The 23,819-nt window shown below is 42.1% G+C and overlaps 1 protein-coding gene across 1 annotated transcript in view; it reads right to left on the minus strand.

Annotated features, from left to right (window-relative positions):
- The window catches only part of LOC135225781 (pleckstrin homology domain-containing family J member 1-like), a 301,334-nt gene extending 289,603 nt beyond the window's left edge, over positions 1–11,731 (minus strand). The window contains exon 1 of the mRNA XM_064265247.1: positions 11,579–11,731. Coding sequence (XP_064121317.1) covers positions 11,579–11,681 — 103 coding nt within the window. The 5' untranslated portion in view covers positions 11,682–11,731. The remainder of the gene's footprint in view (positions 1–11,578) is intronic.
- Between the last annotated feature and the right edge of the window lie 12,088 nt (positions 11,732–23,819).

A 23,819-nucleotide genomic window follows, 5' to 3' on the forward strand; every position in this document is an offset into this window, starting at 1 on the left:
GATTCTACATGAAATTGCGCACATTTTCATATATAAAACTTTATGTAACGGCTAATTTAAAATAGTGCAAACATTACCACAATCGCACGTATGATTTTTTCGGTTTTAAGAGTTACCGTCGCGGACGTAAAGAAAATGTTATTTTTTTGATAAATTCACCATAAATTGAAATATTGTGCTAGAGACTTCCAATTTGTTGCAAAAGGAAGGTAAATGCTTGAATATTACTAGAATATAAGCGTTTTTAGCTTACAATTGCGTTTTTCGACCAGTTTCGGTAAAGTCAAGTTGACCGAAGGTTGAAATTTTGGCAATTATCGTTATTTATATGAAAATATTTCAAAATTGATAAAAGCTACAACCATGGGTTGTTTTTATGTTGTATTGTGCATGAAATTGCACACATTTCCATATATAAAACTTTATATAACGGCTAATTTTAAAATGGTGCAAACATTACCACAATCGCATGTATGATTTTTCGGAAGAGTTAGCCGCCGTGCGGACGTAAGGAAAAAGCTTTTTCATAAATTCACCATAAATCGAAATATTGCGCTAGAGACTTCCAATTAGTTGCAAAATTAAGGTAAATGATTGAATATTACTAAAATATAAGAGTTTTAGCTTACAATTGCGTTTTTCGACCATTTCGGTAGAGTCAAAGTTGACCGAAGGTTGAAATTTTGGCACTTATCGTTATTTATATGAAAATATCTCAAAACCGATAAAAGCTACAATCATGAGTATTTTATTGTTGTATTCTACATAAAACTGTGCATACATTCATATATAATATTCATGTAACGGCTAATTTACAATGGTACAAAAATTATGTCAAAGTGACGAAATAATTTCCGAGATGTGTCACAGATACTTTTTAGTGCGGCAAGAAAGAAATTCGCGCTTGCGCGCCTGCCTAACGATTGTAAACAAAACAACACCTTGATCCGTGAACTCCCAGCATCCCCCAAGGCGCGTGATTCAAGAGTTTTTGGCTGGTAGGCCTAAAAGTATTTTTCCGCGAATTTTTTAAAAAAACTTTTGTATGTCGACGTAAATACGTCCAGTCGGCATTTAAGGGTTAGTAAGATTAAATGATATCACAAAATACTAATAATTCTCTCTCTCTCCGTTACAGGGATGTATGCTTTTTGTGTGATAAATGATTTACTAATTTTCTAATATTAATATTAATGTAAAGAGCAATCACTTCAATAAAGAAAATACTACATTGAATTAGTAAGATTTTAGTTTATAAATTTTAAAAATCTCTCTCTCTCTCTCTCTCTCTCTCTCTCTCTCCTCTCTCTCTCTCTCTCTCTCTCTCTCTCTCTCTCCTGAGATGAGAGATTTTTATGGTACACTATGTATGAAATAATATGTTTATTAACATTTTCATATGATAATAATAATATTGATAATAATGATAATAACAATAATAATAATAATAATAACTGTAATTACAAAAATCATATGTGAAAGTATTTTACAAATACTACGAAAATCTCTCTCTCTCTCTCTCTCTTACAGAGATGTATGTTTTTTGGATGATAAATGATTTACTGATTTTCAAATATCAATATTAATGTAAACAGCAATAATATAAATTCATTAAAGAAAATACTAAAGTGAATTAGCAAGATTTTAGTTTATAAATAAAAAAATTATGTAAGAATGAAAGAAAATGCATTTTACCCCTTTTACTGAGATGAGAGAATTTCTATGGTACATGTGTATGTTTATTAATATTTTTGCATAATAATAATAATAGTAATATAACTAATTTCAAAAATTCATATGTGATAGTATTTTCGCTACGTGAAATGTCCCTTTAGCACACATTTCTAAGGTAAATTATTGCTAACATACCAGAGAAAAAAGCTAATATGGAAATGCCAGAATATTCTGCTCGTTCACCTTATTTAAAGGTGTCAGTATGGTTTCTGGGGCGAGTGAAACCACTACCAGAGGTCCTTTGCCATTTAGATTCATCCTTCTTCAAAATCTCTCTACTAAAGAGGAGCCGACCTAAGGCCCACTCCTCGCTACCGTTACGGCTAGCGCCTCTGACGTCATTCCTTTCATTAGCACGATACACACCACACAATTTTTCTGCTCTGTGTTGTGTTCGTTCTGGAATTACCTCATCTTCATCATGCAACGTCAAGATTCTTCTGCATCCAAGTTAAGTACTGCTATTAATGTTTTATAACATTTACGAACTGCCCTAGACCTGTTTAACCGTTTTATTTAGGTTGTTTATGGACGGCGTCCCATGCGGCATTGTTCCCGACGCTCCCATGTGTTCCCTTGTTTCGTGCTACATTCGGTCCTCTATACCGTTTGTGCTCGAATACTTAGGCAGTACATTATTATTCTTTTGATGATGCATTATTGACGTGTTATTTATGTAATTTTATCTCAACACGGGGGTTTGTTTTACGAGTTCACTCTAGGCTCGTAGCCTACGTCATTTCCTTCAGCTTAGAGATCATGCATGCATGTTCTTTTAGTTGTCAGGTTTCTATGAGATAGGCTCCTTAGAAGGACTCTGGTCCTTCTCTCATGTCCTGAGCCACCCTGGTCACCGCCCTGCATTTCTACGTCTCGGCATAGGCTAGCTGCTCAGAGTCGCCAGGTTCGCCCTTCCTTCTCGGTTGGTCCGATCCAGCTTCTCCAGGACACCTCTTTCTCTCCTCCATCATATTTTCTTCCTTCTCCCCCGTGTTTTGTTAGGATGTTACTTTGTATTCATGCTTATCGAGACGGTTCTGGCTGGCCTAGGCCACCTCAGATCGCATGGCCTTTCTCACCACGTGGTTCATCCCACGGCCAAGAAGGTTCCAGGCGACCGCTATGAGCCACCCAGCGTCGGTCCTACATGCTCTCTCCCCCCTCCTGGGGGGAGATACGCCTCCCAGACAACCGATCCGAGCTCCCTCCCTTCCTCCCCCCACGCGGGGGGATACGGGAGTTAGCTGGAGGACACTCGACGCCGGCTCGGCTCCATACCGCTCTCCCCATAGAGTACCAGGGGGACCCCTGCCTGGTCGAGTCTCGGTTGGCCACCAGGCTCGGCTATGCTCGGCTCTCCTCGGCTCTCAGGCCACGCTCCCCTACTCCAAGTCACCACCCTCCCGCTCCGGCGGGTCAGAACCCCGGCACAGCCAGGTCCCAGGGACCGGTGACTCCAGGCGGGCTCCAGCATCATTTCAAGAATACGTTTTTCATGCATGTTTACGTTTATACTTAACATCCATTATTGTAGTTGAAGTCGGCAGAGACCCCGCTACCTACCCGGGTTTCACCACCTACTTATTCTAATTTTAAGTTTTGACGGCGGGGTTGTGAACCCCGCCACTAATTATTGGTCCCCTCCTGCTCCTCACCCGCCGCTCCAGGACTCCTCGCTCAGGCGTAAAGGTTAGGTGCTACTCCTGTTTCAGTGATCGCTTGTTCTCCGGCGTTGATTCAAGCTGTTTTACCGATCCTGTCAGACAACTCACCACATTACACGGCAGAAGAGCAGGTAGAGACTAATCCTTATTATCTTTTAACTCCGGAGCATTCCGGTGTTATGATATATCACATCATGGACTTAGTCCAGGATGTTAGTGATGATACTCATGTATCATTTCACTTACAGGTCACCCACTGTATGGAGTCGGGTTGTAATGCCGTGCTGCAAGATCCCTGTGGGTATGAGGTTTGCCGGACACATGCTACCTGTGCGATCCGGTACAAGGAGTTGTTGGTTTGGCACATGAGAGCTGCACTATCTGCTATGAGTTCGTGGATCAGGTCTCCTCCGGGGTAAGTAATGTTCCGGATATTACACCTTGACACAATGACTTCAGTGACCAATATGATCCATGATATATCAATCATCATATATTGTAAATTAATCTTAAGTAACCTAAAGTATTAATACTAACCCTCTCTTTCAGGGTGTCCAAGCGATCTGGGATTCCGCTCTTTCTACCCTGAAGGCCTGGGTTGGTGGATTTGGCCGGAATGTGACCAAGGGCCAACCCTACATTCTTTCGAAAGAGATGGCCACCCTCATCTTCCCCGGCGGGAAGAGCGCCTCCTACGTGGACCCGGAGGCGGCAGCTCCTTTGATTACCACCATCCAGGAGCAAGTTGCGCTAGCCTTGGAGGAACCGTCGACTCAAGATGTCCTGCAAGAAGTAGCAGCACTGGACTTAAACCTCGAGCCCATGACGGTAAATGGCACAGGTTAGGATGTAAGTGAGGCAGGTTTAGTAGGGGCTCAAGATCTCCCCTTGAGCCCATCTAGAGCTTCTTCCCCTACTTCATCTATACTTCCTTCCAGGGATTCACCAGGAGGTTCAGTCGGTCCAGACCGAAGTCCGCCCTGGCAATCCCTAAAATCAAAGGTAAGCATGACTTTAAATCGCTCCAGAAGACACTGTCGAAGAAGTCAGGTTCTAGCCTTGCCATTAGACTGCGGCTCACCATCCCGGAGCGGACAAGGCTAAAATGACTTCTTACTTGAAGGGTTCCAAGTCCAAGTCTTCTAGGGACAAGGCTCAGCTCTTTTCCGACCCTGAGCCTTCGACTTCTAAGGGAACCAGGCCTAGGACTCCTAAAGAAAAGGTAGAACCTTCCCTTTTGACCCAGACACCTTCTCTGCGAATATCTCCGCCAATATTATGCAGCAGATGGGCAGTTTGGTCGGGAACTTAGTGCAAAATAAGTTCCCAGGAGATGTTTACACAGATTTAATCTTCTTTAGAGGAGTCAGGCCAGTCTATCCGAGCTATCTCTAATAGGCTAGTGATTCAGAACCTCATTGCAGGTCTCCGAGAGAATTCAGTGACAGGTCTTCCACAGTCCGGCATGGTGGCTCAAACCATGCCGGACTCGTCTACCCTTCCTACCTTTACGGCAAGCACCCCTGGAGGATTGCCTTCCCACGCTCCCTTTGTAGACGGCATGCTAACGATTGAGGGCTGTGGAACTCGAAGGATTGAATACTTCGAGTTTCATCCGCAAGGATTACAGCCCCCCTTCATTGGCTATGCCCGCCTTACAGAAGCAGGCTATGAGAAGGGAAGCAAGGTCCCGAAGGAGACTGTAATCCTCTCTCGGGATCATGCACAACGTGAATGGCTACGGAACCTGGAGGAGTGGCAATGTGTCAACACCAGGGTTCAAGCCTTTAAGAGTGCCTTCACGATCTTCACTGTGGACGCGGAGACCCCCATCCCGTTCACATCGAAGGTAGCAGAGCTCACCTTGCAAGCCGCGATGAAGGATGAGCCAATGCCACAGCTCCGGGAGACGGAACCATCCCTCCTGCTCCCCGGAACAGACGATCTCTGGTTAGATCTTCCGGCCACCTTCTCGGTGGGAAAGCTGAAGCCAGACTGCGCCATCTCTCAGTTCAGCGACAGATTACCCAGGACTGTCAGACAACCTCATCCAGGCTGAATTCGACACCAGGATGAGACTGTGCAGATCCCTCAATTCACTAGTTATGACGGAGGTATCGGCTCTAATCTACGGAGAAGAGCCGATATTCAAATCATTGCAAAGTCACAATTGTACTCGATGAAATGTGACTTGTATGATTTCGTCATAGCTAGGCAAAATTGCAGGAAACATGTCCTGGCGGAGGCCACTATCCGACATGAGCCTAACAAGCTCTTAGCCTTATCCATTTGGGGCGCTGATCTCTTCCCAGCCTCAGTAGTGAAACGAAGTTCACTGCGAGGCAACTAGGTTTAACCAGAGCCTAAGGGTTCGCTGATTTGATGCGGAATCGGCCGCATCAAATCAGAAATCCAAGAAGTCTAGGAAATTCTAGCCTTTCCAGGCTTCCCAGCAGCAAACGGTAGTACAGGCGGTTCCGGTATCACAAGTACCGCAACCATCCACTTCCAAGGCGCAGCCACAACAACAGTTTGTGCTGCTAACGCAACCTCAGCAGGCACAGGCTGCGACCTCCTACACTGTCTCCCTGGCTTTCAACCTGGTCTTTGAAGGTCAATCCTTTCAGCCCTTCAACAGGTTTGGCAGAGGTAGCAGAGCTAGAGGCGCCTTCCGCCAAAGAGGCGGCGGAAGAGCATCTAACCGAGGTAAGGGTTTACAGGGAGGACGTGGGACACGACCTTTCCCGAACCAGTGAGAATCCTCAGGTAGGAGGGAGACTGTTCCTCTTTCATCACCGATGGAGGTTCAGCAAGTGGGCCCAAAGTATTGTGTCCAAAGGTCTAGGTTGGAGCTGGCTCAAAGGTCCTCCTCCATCCAAAACCTTCCATCAACAACCAACAGCAGAATTGATAGAGTACGCTCAAGAACTCCTTCAGAAAGGAGTAGTGTCAAGAGTCAAGCAATTCAAATTTCAAGGTCGCTTGTTCAGCATGCCAAAGAAAGGCTCAAACAAACGAAGAATAATTCTAGACTTGTCCCGTCTAAACTTATTCATTCGTTGCGACAAGTTCAGAATGCTGACCATTTCGCAGGTGCGGACCTTACTACCCCGTGGGGCCGTCACCACCTCTATAGATCTTACAGACGCATACTACCATGTTCCAGTAGCAAGACACTTCCGCCCGTTCCTAGGCTTCAGGCTAGGGAACCAGGCATTCTCCTTCAAAGTAATGCCTTTCGGGCTCAATGTAGCCCCCAGGATATTTACAAAACTGGTGGAAACAGTCGTTCAAGAACTCAGGTCTCAAGGAATAATGCTAGTAGCTTATCTGGACGATTGGCTCGTTTGGGCCACAAGCATCGAAGAATGCCACAGAGCAACGGTCAAAGAAATCCAATTTCTGGAACACCTGGGGTTCCAGATAAACAAGACCAAGTCCCGGCTAACACCGGAGTCCCGCTTTCAGTGGTTAGGCATTCAATGGGACTTGAAGTCTCACACTCTATCAATTCCGTTGTTGAAGAATTCCGTCGTTGAAGAAGAGAGAAATAGCCAAGGCAACCAGACAATTTCTCGAGTGCAAACAGACGTCCCGGAGGAACCAGGAAAGAATCCTAGGCTCTCTCCAATTTGCTTCGATAACAGACGTTCTGTTAAAAGCAAAATTGAAAGACATAAACCGCATCTGGCGCTTAAGAGCAAACAACAGATCCCAAGACAAACTAGCCACTGTCCCGGCGATCTTACGGAAGAGGCTCCGCCCCTGGACGGAGGTCAAGAATTTGTCAAAGACAATTCCCCTCCAGTTCCCTCCGCCGGCACTAGTTCTCCACACAGATGCATCACTAAGCAGCTGGGGAGGATACTCACTTTACAAGAAGGTACAGGGAACCTGGTCCCTTCCATTCCGCCAGCTTCATATCAATGTACTGGAAACTATGGCAGTGTTCCTCACCCTGATAAAGCTTCATCCAGCCAAGAAATCTCATATCAAACTGGTGCTGGACAGTGCAGTGGTGTACCACTGCATCAACAGGGGAGCTCCAAGTCGAACCATGTGAACCATGTCATGATAGCCATATTTTCACTGGCAGCCAAGAACAAATGGCACCTGTCCGCCACCCATCTAGCGGGACTAAGGAACGTAGTAATGGATGCGCTATCTCGTTCAGTCCCACTGGAGTCAGAGTGGTCCCTGGACAAACAGTCATTCAACTGGGTCTGCCAACAAGTCCCAGGGCTTCAGGTGGACCTCTTCGCCACAGAATCAAATCACAAACTCCCTTGTTATGTGGCTCCCAACCTGGACCCTCTGGCTTATGCCACGGACGCCATGGCTATAGATTGGAATCAGTGGAAGAAGATTTACATCTTTCCTCCAGTGAATCTTCTCTTGAAGGTCCTGAACAAACTCAGGACATTCAAGGGACACATTGCTCTAATAGCCCCCAATTGGCCCAAGAGCAATTGGTTCCCACTACTACTGGAATTGGGACTCCGACCTCAACGGATTCCCAATCCCAGACTATCACAACTAGTACAAACGAGGACTGTGTACGCTTCCTCCGGAATTCAGAAAATCTAACTTTATGGATTTCATGAAGTTTGCAGCAAAAAGGGATGCTAATATCGAACCCCTAAGAATATCCTATTCTTAGAATCGGATCAAATGTGAATCGACCCTACGTCAGTATACTCGGCAGTTAAAAAACTAGCATATTCCTGAGGAATTCTGAAAACACAAACCATGACAACCAATCTGGCCATATCCTTTTCCAGGACACTGTTTGAAAAAGGTTTAGCAGCTAGTACTATTACTATTACTAAATCTGCACTCAAGAAAATCTTCCAGTTTGGTTTCAAAATAGACCTAACAGACTTATTTTTCATCTATCCCTAAGGCCTGTGCTAGACTCAGACCATCAGAAAGACCTAAGTCTGTGTCATGGTTCTTGAATGATGTCCTCAAATTAGCCTCAGACACTAATAATGACTCATGTGACTTTTTACCCCTCCTGAGGAAAACATTCCTTTTAAGTCTGGCCTCAGGAGCCAGAGTATCTGAACTGTCGGCTCTATCTAGAGACTCTGGTCATATAGAGTTTCTCCCTTCAGGAGAAGTGCTACTTTCTCCAGATCGTCAATTTCTAGCTAAGAATGAGGACCCACTAGATAGGTGGGCCCTGTGGAAAATTCTCCCACTTCCACAGGACCCGTCCTTATGTCCAGTTACTACCCTAATAGCATACCTAAATAGAACGGCCCTAAGATCCTCAGGACCTCTATTTATAAGGGAAAAAGGTGGCACTATTTCCCTAAAAGGAATTAGACAACAAATATTATATTTCATTAAACAAGCCAACCCAGAGTCCTTCCCTCGGGTACATGACATTAGGGCAGTAGCTACCTCTATTAACTACTTCCAACATATGAATTTTGATGATCTGAAGAAGTACACAGGCTGGAAATCTCCGACAGTATTTAAACGCCATTATCTTAAGTCCTTAGAAGCACTTAAATTTCCAGCAGTGGCAGCAGGAAACACAGTTTCTCCTGACACTGCTTGAATAGTAGTAAGTAGTTTAGTTTAGATCTCTCCTTTCTACCTGCCTCGCTGACATTCTTGCCGTGGCTCTGCCACCAAGTAGCCTTTTTGTACCTTGGATGCCACATGTTGTATATATTGTGATATTTCCTTGTATTTTGTTCTTAGGATTAGTCACAGTTTAAGTTAATATTCCTGTTTACTTTTAATTGTTAACCATTTTGTATTGTATTTACTGTTAAGGTTTCAATTGCCCTTGTTACTCTACTTGTAACCTTATCCTTAGATTATAGCAATTAACCTTAATTGTTTTTGATTATCCTACATATTCCTTGTGTACTTCCTTATTCCAAGCTTATGTGGCCATTTCTCTGGTACTATTTCACATAGCGACACGGGCTGAGCCCAGAAAAGGGATTTTGACGAAGGAAAAATCTATTCTGGGCAAGGGCCCGTGTCGCCCAGTAAAATCCCACCATTCTGTTGTAACCCCTCCTTTTTTTGGCCAAGCTTGGGTGTCTAACTTACAGGAATGACGTCCAGAAGGCGCAGGCCGTAGCCGAACGGTAAGCGAGGAGTGGCCGTTAGGGTTCGGCTCCTCTTTAGTAGAGAGATTTTGAAGAAGGAATGAATCTAAATGGCAAAGGACCTCTGATAGTGGTTTCACTCGCCCCAGAAACCATACCGACACCTTTAAATAAGGTGAGCGAGCCAGAATATTCTGGCATTTCCATATTAGCTTTTTTCTCTGGTATGTTAGCAATAATTTACCTTAGAAATGTGTGCTAAAGGGACATTTCACTGGGCGACACGGGCCCTTGCCCAGAAATAGATTTTTCCTTCGTCAAAATCCCTTTTATAGAAGTGCAATAATCTATCCATTTCAGTCTTTTAAATAAGGATAACCCCCCTCTCTCTCTCTCTCTCTTTTGCCACACGAGATAGTATGTCCTAGTGGTAACTCTCGCCCTCTGTTTGGGCTGGAAATTTATGTATAAGTGTATCTTTAAGGACATTGCTACATTTTATGGTAAAATAATAATATACAGTACTAGTTTACAAATAATATTAACTTTAATGAGATTAAACAGTAACAATAACATTCTCTCTCTCTCTCTCTCTCTCTCTCTCTCTCTCTCTCTCTCTCTCTCTCTCTCCCTCTTACTTTCGTATGTTTATTTGTTTTGTAGTATAAATAAATGATTTATCTTATAACTAATTTTCAAATATTAATAAGATTAATTAAAAATAGCGATTCCCAGTCTTTTTATCCACGTGGAGGAAGGTGGGCGGGAGAGTAAATGACAGTTTGATATGTATTGGTGGAGTATTGGTGGAGGGGAAGGAGTCGGAGTTTAGGAGTTATTCTCTCTCTCTCTCTCTCTCTCTCAGAAATAATTCATAATTTCACTCTTGATGGTCATATAATGTTGCCATTCACTGGTCTCTCTCTCTCTCTCTCTCCCTCTGTTATTGGCTTTAGGTATATATTTTTAATGGTAAAATGTTTAAGATGACTTTGAAATGATATTAATAATATAACCTCAAAGATTAATACAGTAATAGGTTAGTAATTTTAGGTATATTTGAGGTAGGATGTTATTAAAGGTATACATTTGGTATCTGAACTTTCAAGATAGGCAGTTATAAGCATTTTAGTGGTGGTTCTAACTATTCGCAGGTTTTTAACTATTCACGGGGGTGTCTGGTACACATGCCCCACGAATACAGGGGGAACACTGTATTCCAGGAGACTGCAAGTATCCAGCTAATATAGATGTTAATCTGAATAAAATAAACAAAACACATGACTCACCCTGCTCGAAGGCTGTAAATGCGTTCCGTTGGTTGTAACACTACCGAAATCCGGTTAAGATGTTTTGTAGTGCGGCAGAAAACAGAATGACAGTATTAGCTAAGTCGTTCCTAGACGGCACTGTATACCTACACTGAGCCATCGAAGTGCTACTCTCAAAATTTGAATATAGGCTGCCATTGAGTAGGAAACTCTAAGCTCTTTAATTACTAGGGTAAGTCACATATCATACAAAAATAGCAGCTTACGGTAGGTTAGTAGGGGTTTCCCCCTTCACCTACCAACCTGCAATTAACAGCCTTGTTAACAAGTTTCAACACCACTTCTAGCTTGCAATAATGAGTACTCAAACATGTCTCTAATTTGTATGTTACCATAAAATGATATTGTTATGATACAATAAAGTTTCATACATACTTACCTGGCAGATATATACATAGCTGGGACGACGGAGTCTTAGCTATGTATATATCTGACAGGTAAGTTGATTGTATGAAACAATGCATTAAGTCAATCAAATTCATATAGGTACGTACTCATCTGCTTGGCATGCATTTCAAAAACAGTAGTACTTTATAGTGTTTCTAACTTCAAAACTTTTAACAACCCTGAACATAATTCATGGGGGCACAAATTTTCTATGGACAAAGAGACCTAGACTGATTCATAATAAAAACTCAACTCTTTAATAAATATCTCTCCTAAGTTGTATTTCCTTCACTCTTTAATAAACGTCTCTCCTTAGTTACGTTTCCTCTACATAATACGTACACTATTTGTACTAGCAATTACATTAAATACAAATAGTTATACAAACCAGTATCATATAATGTCCTAGGAGGTGGCTTATGTGTTAAACGGCCTTCCTGCTCACCAGCAGGCAGAGCAAAATCAATCAACTCCGAGCTATTGAAGCGCATCTTTTATCCCTCATCTAGGCATTAATGTGCTAGTCACTTAATCCTGTTTATAAAAACAAATAATTTGTTATATTTACTTTCCCATCCAGAAGAATCAATCAATTTTGATAATAGTACATCTTTTCATTAAGACAACAGAAATATACTGCACCTGCAAAACTTATATATTCTGTGGAAAGAAAAATTTTGAAAGATTTAATACCTTTTAACATACATACACTTTCACTTGACATGTACCTGTCCCTGCTGAGTAGGAGATAAAATAGATAGTAGAAGGACACACAGGCAGTCCCCAGTTATCGGCGGTCTCGGTTAGTGGCAATCCGGTTTTATGGCGCTTATCTAGCAAAAATCAGCGATTTATGGTACCATATCGGCTGAGTTTCTGTTATTGGCGCCATAAGGTGCCATAACATATCATACCCAACAGAGGCATCATTAACCGGTTATCGTCGCCAACAACCAAAACTTGGTGCCATAAATTGCCAAGTTTCGGTTAATGGCGGTTTTAGCTTATCAAGCAACCCCCCAAGAACAGAACCCTACCGATAACCGGGGACTGCCTGGATACCAAAATTAAATACGATAAATATTTTAAGTTATATGACAAATCTTTTAATCAATTTGTATTTGTCATACCTAACAAACCTTCAGTCTAAACAATAACACAATTTTTGAAAGTAAAATGATATTGTTATGATACAATAAAGTTTCATACATACTTACCTGGCAGATATATACATAGCTAAGACTCCGTCGTCCCGACAGAAATTCAAATTTCGCGGCACACGCTGCAGGTAGGTCAGGTGATCTACCGTCCTGCCCTGGGTGGCAGGATAAGGAACCATTCCCGTTTTTCTATTCATATTTTCTCTCTTCCACCTGTCTCCTGCGGGGAGGCTGGGTGGGCCATTAATCGTATATATCTGCCAGGTAAGTATGTATGAAACTTTATTGTATCATAACAATATCATTTTCATACAATCAACTTACCTGTCAGATATATACATAGCTGATTGACACCCTTTGGTGGATGGTAAGAGACAGCTAACATGGAATAGACAGGTAAACAACATATGTTGTAGGTATAAATAAACCTTGGTTCCTATCTGATAGGTGGTAGACTTCATATGGCTGTTTGCCAAGGGAGTCTGCATCGCCTCAAGAAACTTTAGCGAGATATGTGATCTATGGCCAAGAGTTCTTGTGGGTCTGCCGATGGGGTCTTATCCACTTACTCAGCAGAGCCTGAAAGGACTTTGTCAATGGGTACTGGACCACTTCTATGGCAATACACCTATGCCTATTGGCATAACTAAGGAGCGCAACACCGATCCCAATCACCTGATCCTAACACGAGGGTTCGCGCTCAAATTGAAAAGAGTTATCCCCACACTCCTTTCAAAAACCCCAATAATTTCACTAAGTTAAATAACTTTAACTCAAAGTTAAGGATCAGTGTCGGCTCCTTATCCCAGTAAAGTATCCACAGAAACGTATAAACCAAAAGAGAAGGATCTCTCGTAGGTTAACTTGACATCCTTTGTGTAATGAGAGTCAACACAGAGTTGCCCTCTACCGTACAACACAGCTAATATGTCTTATATGACATATTGTTATGTAAAGAACAAGAATTTGCAAAAGCGCGCACTTCCTGCTGCTTTTAATTCTCAGCTGTTTGAAGGAATCAAGTCACTTATGAAGTGCTTAGGAGATCTCCATGTTTCAAAGAAGACCAGGTCTTTTTTTTTAAATGGATCTCTCCCGTCCTGAAGCCTGGCAGGGAACCTCGGCTCCTGGCTGGTGCTTCGCTCTTGGTTGGAGCCTAGCGCGTGTCTGGTACCTATCGGCTTTGACTGGTCGCCGTCGCGCCTTAGCTGGAGATTCGCGCCTAGAGCCTGGCTTGCGCCTGGCTGGGCGTCCTCGCGCCAGGTTGGTGCTTTGTGCCTGCCTGGCGCCTCGCGCCCTGGCTGGCGCCTTGCGCCTGCCTGGAGCTTCGCGGCGGCTGGTACCTCGCACCTGGCGGTGGCTCCTCCCCACTTGCCAGAGCTTCGAGCTTGGTAGAGTCTCGAGGATGTCTGGCAATGTCACATCGGGCCCCACACTCCTATCTGTCCAATATGTTCGCATCTAGCGCATCTGTGTCAGGTTGTAGGCCCGTCTTTCTCCTCATCAGACAATGACAGTGTTCTTGAGGCTGTCTGCCTCTGGCGTTTTTTTACGCCTGTTTTGGCATAAGCTCCTGGTTGGCGCTACATTGTCCGAAAGTCCTGAACATCCACAATAGTAAATCACAAGACTGGAGAAGGGTGGAAGAAATTCTTCCACTTTGAGCTTTGGCCTCTCCGGCAAGGGGAGGTGATTGTAGTCAGCTACATCCAGTATACGATAGGATATCTAACAGTACGAGAGATAAGAGTCTTCCTCCGAGGAGGATCCTTCTTGAGTACTTCCCCTTGCTCACGAGATCTCTTCTTACCTGATGAAGGGGTTTCTCGTTGCAGAATCTTCCCTATCCTTGTCCAAAGGAAGGGAAGAAGCCTGGAAGTCGAAGGAGACTCCGAGCTGAAATTGGGAGGACTCCTGATTTCTAGCTCTTTATTGTATCCCTCTGAACACCTTCTGGGAAGCATTTCGAGCCATCATCGCATTCCAAAGACTCTGTAGGCAAACGTTTGAACCATTCTACTGTAGATGAAAACGTAAGTACCCTGCCTGGACAACGAAACCTCTATCTGAAAACATTGAATCAGGAATAGGGTTTTAGTTCTTTTGCCAGACATACTATGCTGGCAAGAACCCATTGCCTAGTCTCCATAGAATCTGATGCGAGATTCCAATGTTCAAAAAAAAAAAAAAAAATTCACTTGTCTTCTTGGTCGTTTAGGACCAACCAAGACAAACAAAGAATTCCCTCATAAAATTTCTCAAGAAGTTTTGGATGAGGGAGCCAGTTCCATCTTGTCGGAACATGGAATCTGTGGCCCCCCACAAAAAAAAAAAATCCCATTAGAAGTTACATGATATCCTACTCTTGTCATATTGAGTATCATATAAGATCCCGAAGATCTTAAACCCTCTTACCGCCGATTGGACGTATTAAACGTAGAGTCAAAATGTCTCCCGTATGCCGATTGGACATATCATACGTCGGCTCAAAAAAGTTTTTTTTAAAAATTCGCGGAAAAATACTTATAGGCCTACCAGCCGAAAACTTTTGTATCACGCGCCCTTCCTTGGGGGATGCTGGGAGTTCACGGATCAAGGCGTTGTTTTGTTACAATCGCTACGCAGGCAGCGCGCAAGCGCGAATTTCTTTCTTATCGCACTAAAAAGTATCAGTGACACATCGGCGGAAATTATTTCGTCACTTTGACATAATTATTGCACCATTTTAAATTATCCTTTACATGAAGTATTATATATGAAAATGTGCGCTATTTCATGCACAATACAACTAAAAAATACTCATGATTGTAGCTTTTATCAATTTTGAAATATTTCATATAAATAACGATAAGTGCAAAAATTTCAACCTTCGGTCAACTTTGACTCTACAGAAAAGGTCGAGAAACGCAATTGTAAGCTAAAATTCTTATATTATAGTAATATTCAATCATTTGCCTTCATTTGCAATAAATTGGACGTCTCTAGCACAATATTTCGATTTATGGTGAATTTATGAAAAAACTTTTTCCTTACGTTCGTAGCGATAACTCTCCGATAAATTTTTTTCGTGCGATTGTCCTAATGTTTTGCACCCTTTTAAATTTGCCGTTACATAAAGTTTTATATTGGAAATGTGCGCAATTTCATGCACAATACAACAAAAAACAACCCATGGTTGTAGCTTTTATCAGTTTTTGAAATATTTTCATATAACGTTAAGTGCAAAAATTTCAACTTTTGGTCAACTTTGACTCTACCGAAATGGTCGAAAAACGCAATTGTAAGCTAAAACTCTTATATTCTAGTAATATTCAATCATTTACCTTCATTTTTGCAACGAATTGGAAGTCTCTAGCACAATATTTCGATTTATGGTGAATTTATGAAAAAAAAAAAATTACGTTCGCGCGTAACTCTCCGAAAAAACAGAATTTTTTTGTGCGATTGTTGAAAATGTTTGCACCATTTAAAATTAGCTGTTACATAAAGTTTTATATATGAGAAAATGTGCGCAATTTCATGTAGAATACAACTAAAAATGATTGAAGGTTGTAGCTTTTCTCTTTTTCGAAATATTTGCATATAAATCACGATAAATAGAAAAAAAACCACGTTCGGTCAAATTTGACTCTACCGAAATAGTTGAAAAACGCAATTGTAAGCTAAAACTCTTACGGCCTAGTAATATTCCGTCATTTTTCTTCATTTTGAAACAAATTTGAAGTCTCTAAAACAATATTGTGATTTATGGTGAATTTTTGAAAAATATATTTACCTTCACTCTGCGCGCCGATTCGCGGCCGCAAGTCTCCGAAATACGTACATGGCATTATCCTAATATTTGCTCCTTTTCATATTAGCCTTTTTATAGAGTTTCATATATCACAATGTGCGCAAATTCATGAAGAATACAATAAAAAATAATTGAAGGTTGTAGCTTTTTCCATCTTCGAAATATGTGCATATGAAAAAAATATATATATTAAAATTTCGACATTCGTCAAATTTTAACTCGTCCGAAATGGTCGAAATCTGCAATTCTAATCTAAAACCTCTTACAGTATCGTAATATTCAATCATTTGTCTTAATTTTAACAAACAAATTGGAAGTCTCTAGAACAATATGTGATTTACGGTGAATTTTTGAAAAAAATATTTTTTTGCGTCGGCGCGTTACGAATTCGTACATCATTTTGTGATAATATTTTTTGCCAGTGTTGCTTTTATTGTTTTACAATGTATTATATATCAAAATGATCGCAATTTAGTGTACAAATCAACGCAAAAAAAAAGTAAACTGGTTAGCTTTGGACCGTTTTCTGCACAGCGTGATTTGAATACAATTATGTATTAATTTTTTTTGTTTTTTTTTTTTTCGCTACCATATATCGCATTATTTACATATGATAATGATATTATTTTTCATTTCTGATGGTTGCATTCATAAACTTCAGGCAATGACAAAAAAAGGAGCCAAAAATGAACTCTTAATCTTCAAAAGTACGCGCGCTGTAATTTTTTTAAAAAATTATTTTTTTTTCCACTTCCGCGCTCACTCCAAACCAGGCCCGGCATACGGGAGACGTTTGATTTTTAGGGCTCCGGCGTAAGAGGGTTAATCCTCCTGCTATCTCCAATTCCTTGTTTGTAGAGACAGAGTATAGCCTTTTACTGCATTCTTTGATTCTTCCATCTGAAAGGGAAGAAAAAAACCGCTGTGTGGTTCACAGAGGTATCAGGAAGAGGACAGCTTCCTCATTCCCTCTAGCACGATCTGCAGCAATTCTTATGTTTTGGCCATAACTATTGTCATTTACCTTAAAAAATCCTCTCATTCATGTCCACTTCTGGTCAGTCTGCACGCAGACAGACTCAGAGTGGAGAGGTTGTGAAGGTCCATTTATAATAGATGCTGATAGAATATCCAGACTCTCTTGGAAAAAACTTCCAAAACATGTTGTGAGAAGAACGTGACCTCTGTGAATCCAACCTCTCTAAGGCCAAAATGAGGCATAAAGTATTATCCTCTCTTTCTTTGATGCCCTTTATCTTAAATTCTGCAAAGAATTTATATTTAGGGGAAAAAAAGACTAAAGTTATTCCCCTTTCTATAAAGATGGCGTATATTGCTACCTCTCTTGGTTCGAGGAAAAGGAAGCGTCTATAGGAAGCCTGTTCGTCTTCTACCTTGCTAAGAGATCTATGAAGAAGACTTTCCGCAGGTTCTCACAACTCTTTCCAAAAAAAATGTTAGACATGTTAACAGTTATTATCATCGATCGAGAAGGTTCTCTTTGTTAACGCGAACATGGAGCGAGAAAAAAGAGATTCTCGATGCTCTTTGCGATATGAGAGAGTCGTGGAATTGGCCTAAGTGATTAAATGGGTAACGAAATCAGGAACGATCTTGCCGTTACCGAGCCTGGTGTCCGAGAGGCTACTGGACTCTAGGTTAATAACTCGCTAAAATGAGAAAATCTTGGATGGTGCTCTTGGCTCACTGCGCCAGGCTGGCGCTTCTGGCGCAATTTGCGCCAGGCACGCCAGGTTGGCGCTTCTAGCACTATGTGCCAGGCTGGCGCAACTTGCGTTCTGGCGCATTGCGCCAGGCTGGCGCTTCCTTCTAATTCTTTTTAGGTATGTGCCAGAACACCTGTGCCTTTATGGTACCCGACATCCTTTCACATGTTAATTCTGTTCTTAGTAGGAAAAAACTTTATATACGTAGTATAATCCATTCAGGGAAACAAGTCTGCCACAAAGAGAATGTTTCCATCCGACTCATCCATCTTCTTCTGAGCAGGTACTCTAATAAGCCATGCTTTCGTAAGCCTGAGAGATTATATAATATAATGTTCTGCTGCGATAGAATCCTTTAATAATGTTACCTACAGTAAACAGCATTGAAAGGTTGTACTATCTCTCTTATTGAAAGCTTCTTAGCAAAAGGCATACAATATTTATTTATGTTAGCTTAACTATCCCCTCAATCCGAGGCTAAGACCGCGATTGTAGGGGAGGAGATACGGATAGTTATTCCATCCCGCAGGAGAGAGAGATTAACCCGACCGCTCATGACTGACACCTACATGGTACTGCCGCTGCGTTGGTCTCAGGCTCTCAGCGAAAGCAGTCTCCGTTAGCCGTCTGGCCTTACTCTTCCAGAGTTGCCAGCTACTCCATTTAATAAAGGAATCTTATAAAATTATTATCGAACTTCAGGAAGTTCTTATTAAAGCATATTTAAGCGAAACAAGACTTCGATAAATCTAGAAGCTAAGTAGGTGTGAGTCTTAACAATCCCTTTAAGCGTAGTCCTTCCTAGGAAAGTCGTAGAAGGATACTGGTAATTGAGTTGCACAGCAAAGAAGTAACTACGGTATGTGTTTATGATTTGACCGTATCGTATTCTCATACAGCCGATCCTCTACTACCTTCTACTATCTTCGTTCTTTTCGTTAATAGAACGATAGAAAGAGTATATATATATCCTTAAGGAAGGAAGTTAATCCAGGAACTCTTTAAATCTTCGTGATTTCCTCATAAATCGCGGAAGAGACAGAATTCCTGTTCATTCACTAGGTTTTACGGAAGGAAGTAGATATTCCTATCCGCCATCATACCCAAACGTCGATGAGATTCTTATTAGAAAAACTCCCAAAACTCTTGCCTCCTCAAAACGCACGGGAAGAGCATGGATGAAGGAGAGAGTCCGCATTGAGAGGAACTGCCTAACACAAGAGTCTTCTGAATAATGAAAAGGGGCTTCTCTTAGTATCAGAATCCTTCTGACAAAAGCAACAGCCGCCTGTGCGACATCTTGCACATTTGCCAGGGGAAAGTTGCTCAAGTTAAAAAACTCAAAGAGGAGCCTCGCGACTGACCTCTCTCTCAAATGAAGATTTTGGAATATTCTGGCGCTGGTGCCTGGATCCTTGCGCCTGGCCGTCTGGATTAGTTGCCGCGCGCCTGGAATGTTCCGCACGCTAGAAAGGAGGAACTCGCTCCTGGAACGTTCCGCTTGCGTGGAAGGTCCCCGTGCGCCCTGATAGTTTCCGAGCGCCTCTAGTCTTGCTTTTACGAGCCTCTTGCCAGTAAACGTTCAATGGAAGCATCCTTCTGATTGCCACTCTACTATAAGGCTCCTCAGTCTAGCCGTCTGTTTTCTCTTTGAAGGCGCCTTGCGCCAAGAAAAATGTTCTGGAACGCGGCTCGCGCTCAGTTGCTGGAACGCGGCTCGCGTTTATCTGTATGAACGAGGCTCGCACTAGTCTGTTGGAACGCGGCTCGCGCTAGTCTGTTGGAACGTGGCTCGCGCTAGCTTGCTGGCTGGCTCTCAGCCTCTCGCTCAGTGTTCTCTTAGTTTTCAGAGAACGCGCCAGATCGTCCGAACTCCAAACATGTACATTCTTCGTCTTTTCGGATGTAAGATGAAGAAACGGAAGAAGAGACGCACTTTTTAAAGGATGCCTTTCCAATGGCTATCCCTGGCAGTCTGGGACGTTCTACAGATCCTGCCGAGGGAAACGCCCGATCGGTGGGGATTCTCCATAACCTCCGTAAGGCTTTCGACTTTCCTTCTCCTCTGGGTATGTGAGCTTGGAAGAGGTCTAGGCCTGGGAGCGAAACAGAGCCGATCAGAACGCACCCTCCACTGCACTGTGAACACTAAAATCACTTCTTACCTTTCAATAGCTCGTATTTTGAGCTACATTCCTTTGTCTTCAAATTGCAATATGAATTTGAAGATTCTGTGAAGTAAGAAGGAGATGAGGATACAACACTACTAGTATTGTTAATGCTCTAACTGCTCGTTAGTACAAGAGCTATAAAAACTTCTAAAGGAAGCGTAACTAATTCTATTCCTGACTTCCTCAAGAAGGAAGTTAGCTCAATCAATTCTAACATTTACTACACGTTATTTATGAATAAATATTAAAATTTCCCTTCTTGCAAACTATGTGAGTGTCTACCGAAAAGTTCAGTAGTTACACGTGAACATTCTTCGAAATTTTCGAAGCCAAAGTTATTAAAACAAATTAATATGCGTATGCCGAACCAAAGATGCCAGTACTTCCCTGCAAAAGATAGCCCAGAAGATCGATGGCGATGAAATCCAAAAATCAAGTCAGGAGGAACTGCAAACGTTGTTTACATTCCAAGCGACAGAGAAAATATGAATAGAAAACGGGAATGGTTCCTAATCCTGCCACCCAGGGCAGGACGGTAGATCACCTGACCTACCTGCAGTGTGTGCAGTGAAATTTGAATTTCTGTCGGGGACGACGGAGTCTTTAGCTATGTATATATCTGACAGGTAAGTTGATTGTATGAAATTGTATTTTTCTTAACTATCCAAACCTGGGGTCTTTTACATAAGGAATTGCTTTCAGCATAGGCTGGAATTACGGCTGTTAAATTCTTGAACAAGGAAGTTAGGCAGTAACTACCTTCTGGTAAGCAGGTAGGCCCCCCACCCAAGATGTAAACACTCCACATTGCCTTTCGGCCCAGGTTCAGATTGAGGGTTGGCATGAGGTGGGCATTAATGTAAAGGACTCTGGATTGTATAGTTAGGAAAATACAATTTACTTTCAAAAATTGTGATTTGTTCCTACACGATATACAAACCGTCAGTCCTTTACATAAGGAAAATGAAGACTCACTGATTGGTGAGAGGAATGTGAGTGAGCCTCTAGAACTAACAGGAGTTCTGCACACCTGAGCTATTCCTCCTGGTCATCAGAGCAAAGAGTGCCCTGCCTCTGAAAACTTGATCAGAGTATAGGAGCTGCATGATCAAGACCACGACTCTTGTCTTTTACCTTGAAAAATCCTCTCATTCAGGTCTACTTCTGGTCAGTCTGCACGCAGACAGACTCAGAGTGGAGAGGTTGTTCAGGTCCCTTAATAATAGATTCTGATAGAATATCCAACCCTCTCTTGAAAAGCCTTCCGAAACATGCTGTGAGAAGGGCCAGAGAAACAATGAATTTTCCCTCCTATAAAATTCGTAAAAGAAGCTTGATGAGGAGAAGTTCCATCTTGCCGGAACAACGGAATTTGCGGGCTACGAAAGAATCCCAACTCGAAGCACACGATATCCTCGTCTTAGTCTTATTGATGTACCATATAAGATCCAAAGATCTCAGTTCTCTGCTATCTCTAAGTCCCTTTGTAGAGACAGAGTATAGCCTGGTACTGTATTCTTTGATAGCAGATATATACAAAGGTGATTCTTCACTCAGAAAGGGAAGAAAAACCGCCGTGCGGATCCCAGATCGAACACCCCCCCAAGTAAGATGGGGAACGAACTCAGGAACGAACCGTGAAGTTACCAAGCCTTCTGTACGAGAGGCTACTGAACCCTTCGGTTAAAACCTGCTAAATCTAGAAATTATCAAGTCCAAATAAGTTTGTCTTGGTATCCGGCACCCTTTCGTATGTCTGTTTTTCTAGAGACTCCAGCAAGGTGGTGACCTGTAAAGCTGTTGAGTTCTAGAGGATCTGTCAACTGGAATGTGCCACCAAAATGCAACTAGATCCTAATTACAGACATCGAATTCGGGTAATGCATTCCTAGAGATGCCAGCAATGACGTAACCTGTGTGGTTGTTGCTCACTAATGAACTGTCACGGGGAGCGTGACCACAAAGTGACAGATCATATAGGTGTGTTTTAGACACTGAATGCTGTATATGCTTCACTAGAGTTGCCAGCAAGGACGTGACCTATGTAGCTGGTGCTCTCTATATCGTTTGTCAACTGGGACGTGACCACAATGTGACAAAACCCTTTTATCCTCTATGAGGGCGAAGCCAGAAGCATTACCATTATTCCCATTTTCTCACTAAGCAATGCTTTCATAAGCATAAGAGCATTATATAATATAGTACTCTGCTGCATTAGAATCCTTTAATAATGTTACCTTACGGTAAACAGCATTGAAAGGTTGCAATATCTTTCTTATTGAAAGCGTCTTTTAGCAAAACGCAGACAAAAATTTTATTCCATGGTTTGCTTATCTTATCCCCCAATCTGAGGCTTAAGGACCGTTCGATTGTAGGGAGGAAGAGACGGTTTAGGTTAGTCCATTCCCACAGGAGAGAGAGATTTTGTAATCGACCGCTCATGACCGAGAACTAGATGGTACTGCGTTGGTCTAAGCGATAGCAGTCTCCGTTAGCCGTCTGGCCTTACTCTTCCTGAGTTGCCAGCTACTCCATTCAATGAAGGAATCTTATAAAAAGGATTTTGACGTAGGAAAAATCTATTTCTGGGCAATTGGTTCATGTCGCCCAGTGAAATAATCCTTTAGTTTATTATTTCTAAGGTAAATTAGCTAACAAATACCAGAGAAAAACAAATCAAAGAAGATGTCAGTATAACTGACTTGCTCACCCAAAATAAAAGAAGGGTGTCAGTATGGTAACTGGGGCGAGTGAGACCACTACCACGAACTTCTTGCCATTTAGAATTCTCCTATATCAAAATTCTCAACGAGAGAGCCGAACCCAACCCCACCCCAGGTCGAGGCGCAGCTACTACCACTACAACCCACGCCATGCCGATCACCGTGCCTCTGGTGGCCATCCTGAAGTTAGCAGGCAATCTTGGGCGTCAGGGTAGGCAGGTGTGGGGGGGGATTTCACTGGGCGACACGAACCAATCGCCCAGAAATAGATTTTTCCTATGTCAAAACCCTTTTTCTGGGCTCAGTTCGTGTCGCTGCGTGAAAAAGTACCAGAGAAATAGCACAAGATTGGAGAAAATACAAGAGGGTCTCAATAAAACTAAAAAATTTAATCTACAATACTATAATTTAAATAAAAGGACATGGATATAAAATGGTAAAACCAAGGAACAAACATATTCAGTCAATCTCTAAATACGAGATAAATCAAAGTAATTATAACTTACAACTATGTAAACATTGTTACAAAATCCATACAAAATGTTACAAGGCATGAACAAATCAATATGACAGTGTGTGTGAAGATAACAATATAATAAGGCAACACACTCAATAAATTTCATATATACAATAATTGAAATTCCACAAAGTATCAAACCATCATGAGATGAGAGTGTGGGGCCCTAGTATAAAAATAAGGGAACCACACTTGTTAAGCTTATCTATATACAAACATTTGTGGGTGACCCTAGCAAAAAGATAAGGGACACACCACTAAGCCATTCATATGAGCAGCTAAGGCTAAAGGCGAAGTGTAGAGCAGTATGATAGGGTGGACGAAATGTTAAGTGAGGCAGGCAGAAAGGAGATCTGGATCTTCAACTATACTACTGGGCAGAGTCAGGGGAAACTATGTTTCCCGCTGCCACTGCTGAAAATTTAAGAGATTCTAGGGACTTTAAATAGTGTCGCTTAAACACTGTCGGCGATTTCCATCCAGTATACTTTTTCAAGTCATCAAAATTCATGTGTTGGAAATAATTAATTGAGGTGGC

The sequence above is a fragment of the Macrobrachium nipponense genome, chromosome 13, assembly GCF_015104395.2.
Source record: "Macrobrachium nipponense isolate FS-2020 chromosome 13, ASM1510439v2, whole genome shotgun sequence".
Classification (NCBI taxonomy): Eukaryota; Metazoa; Arthropoda; class Malacostraca; order Decapoda; family Palaemonidae; genus Macrobrachium; species Macrobrachium nipponense.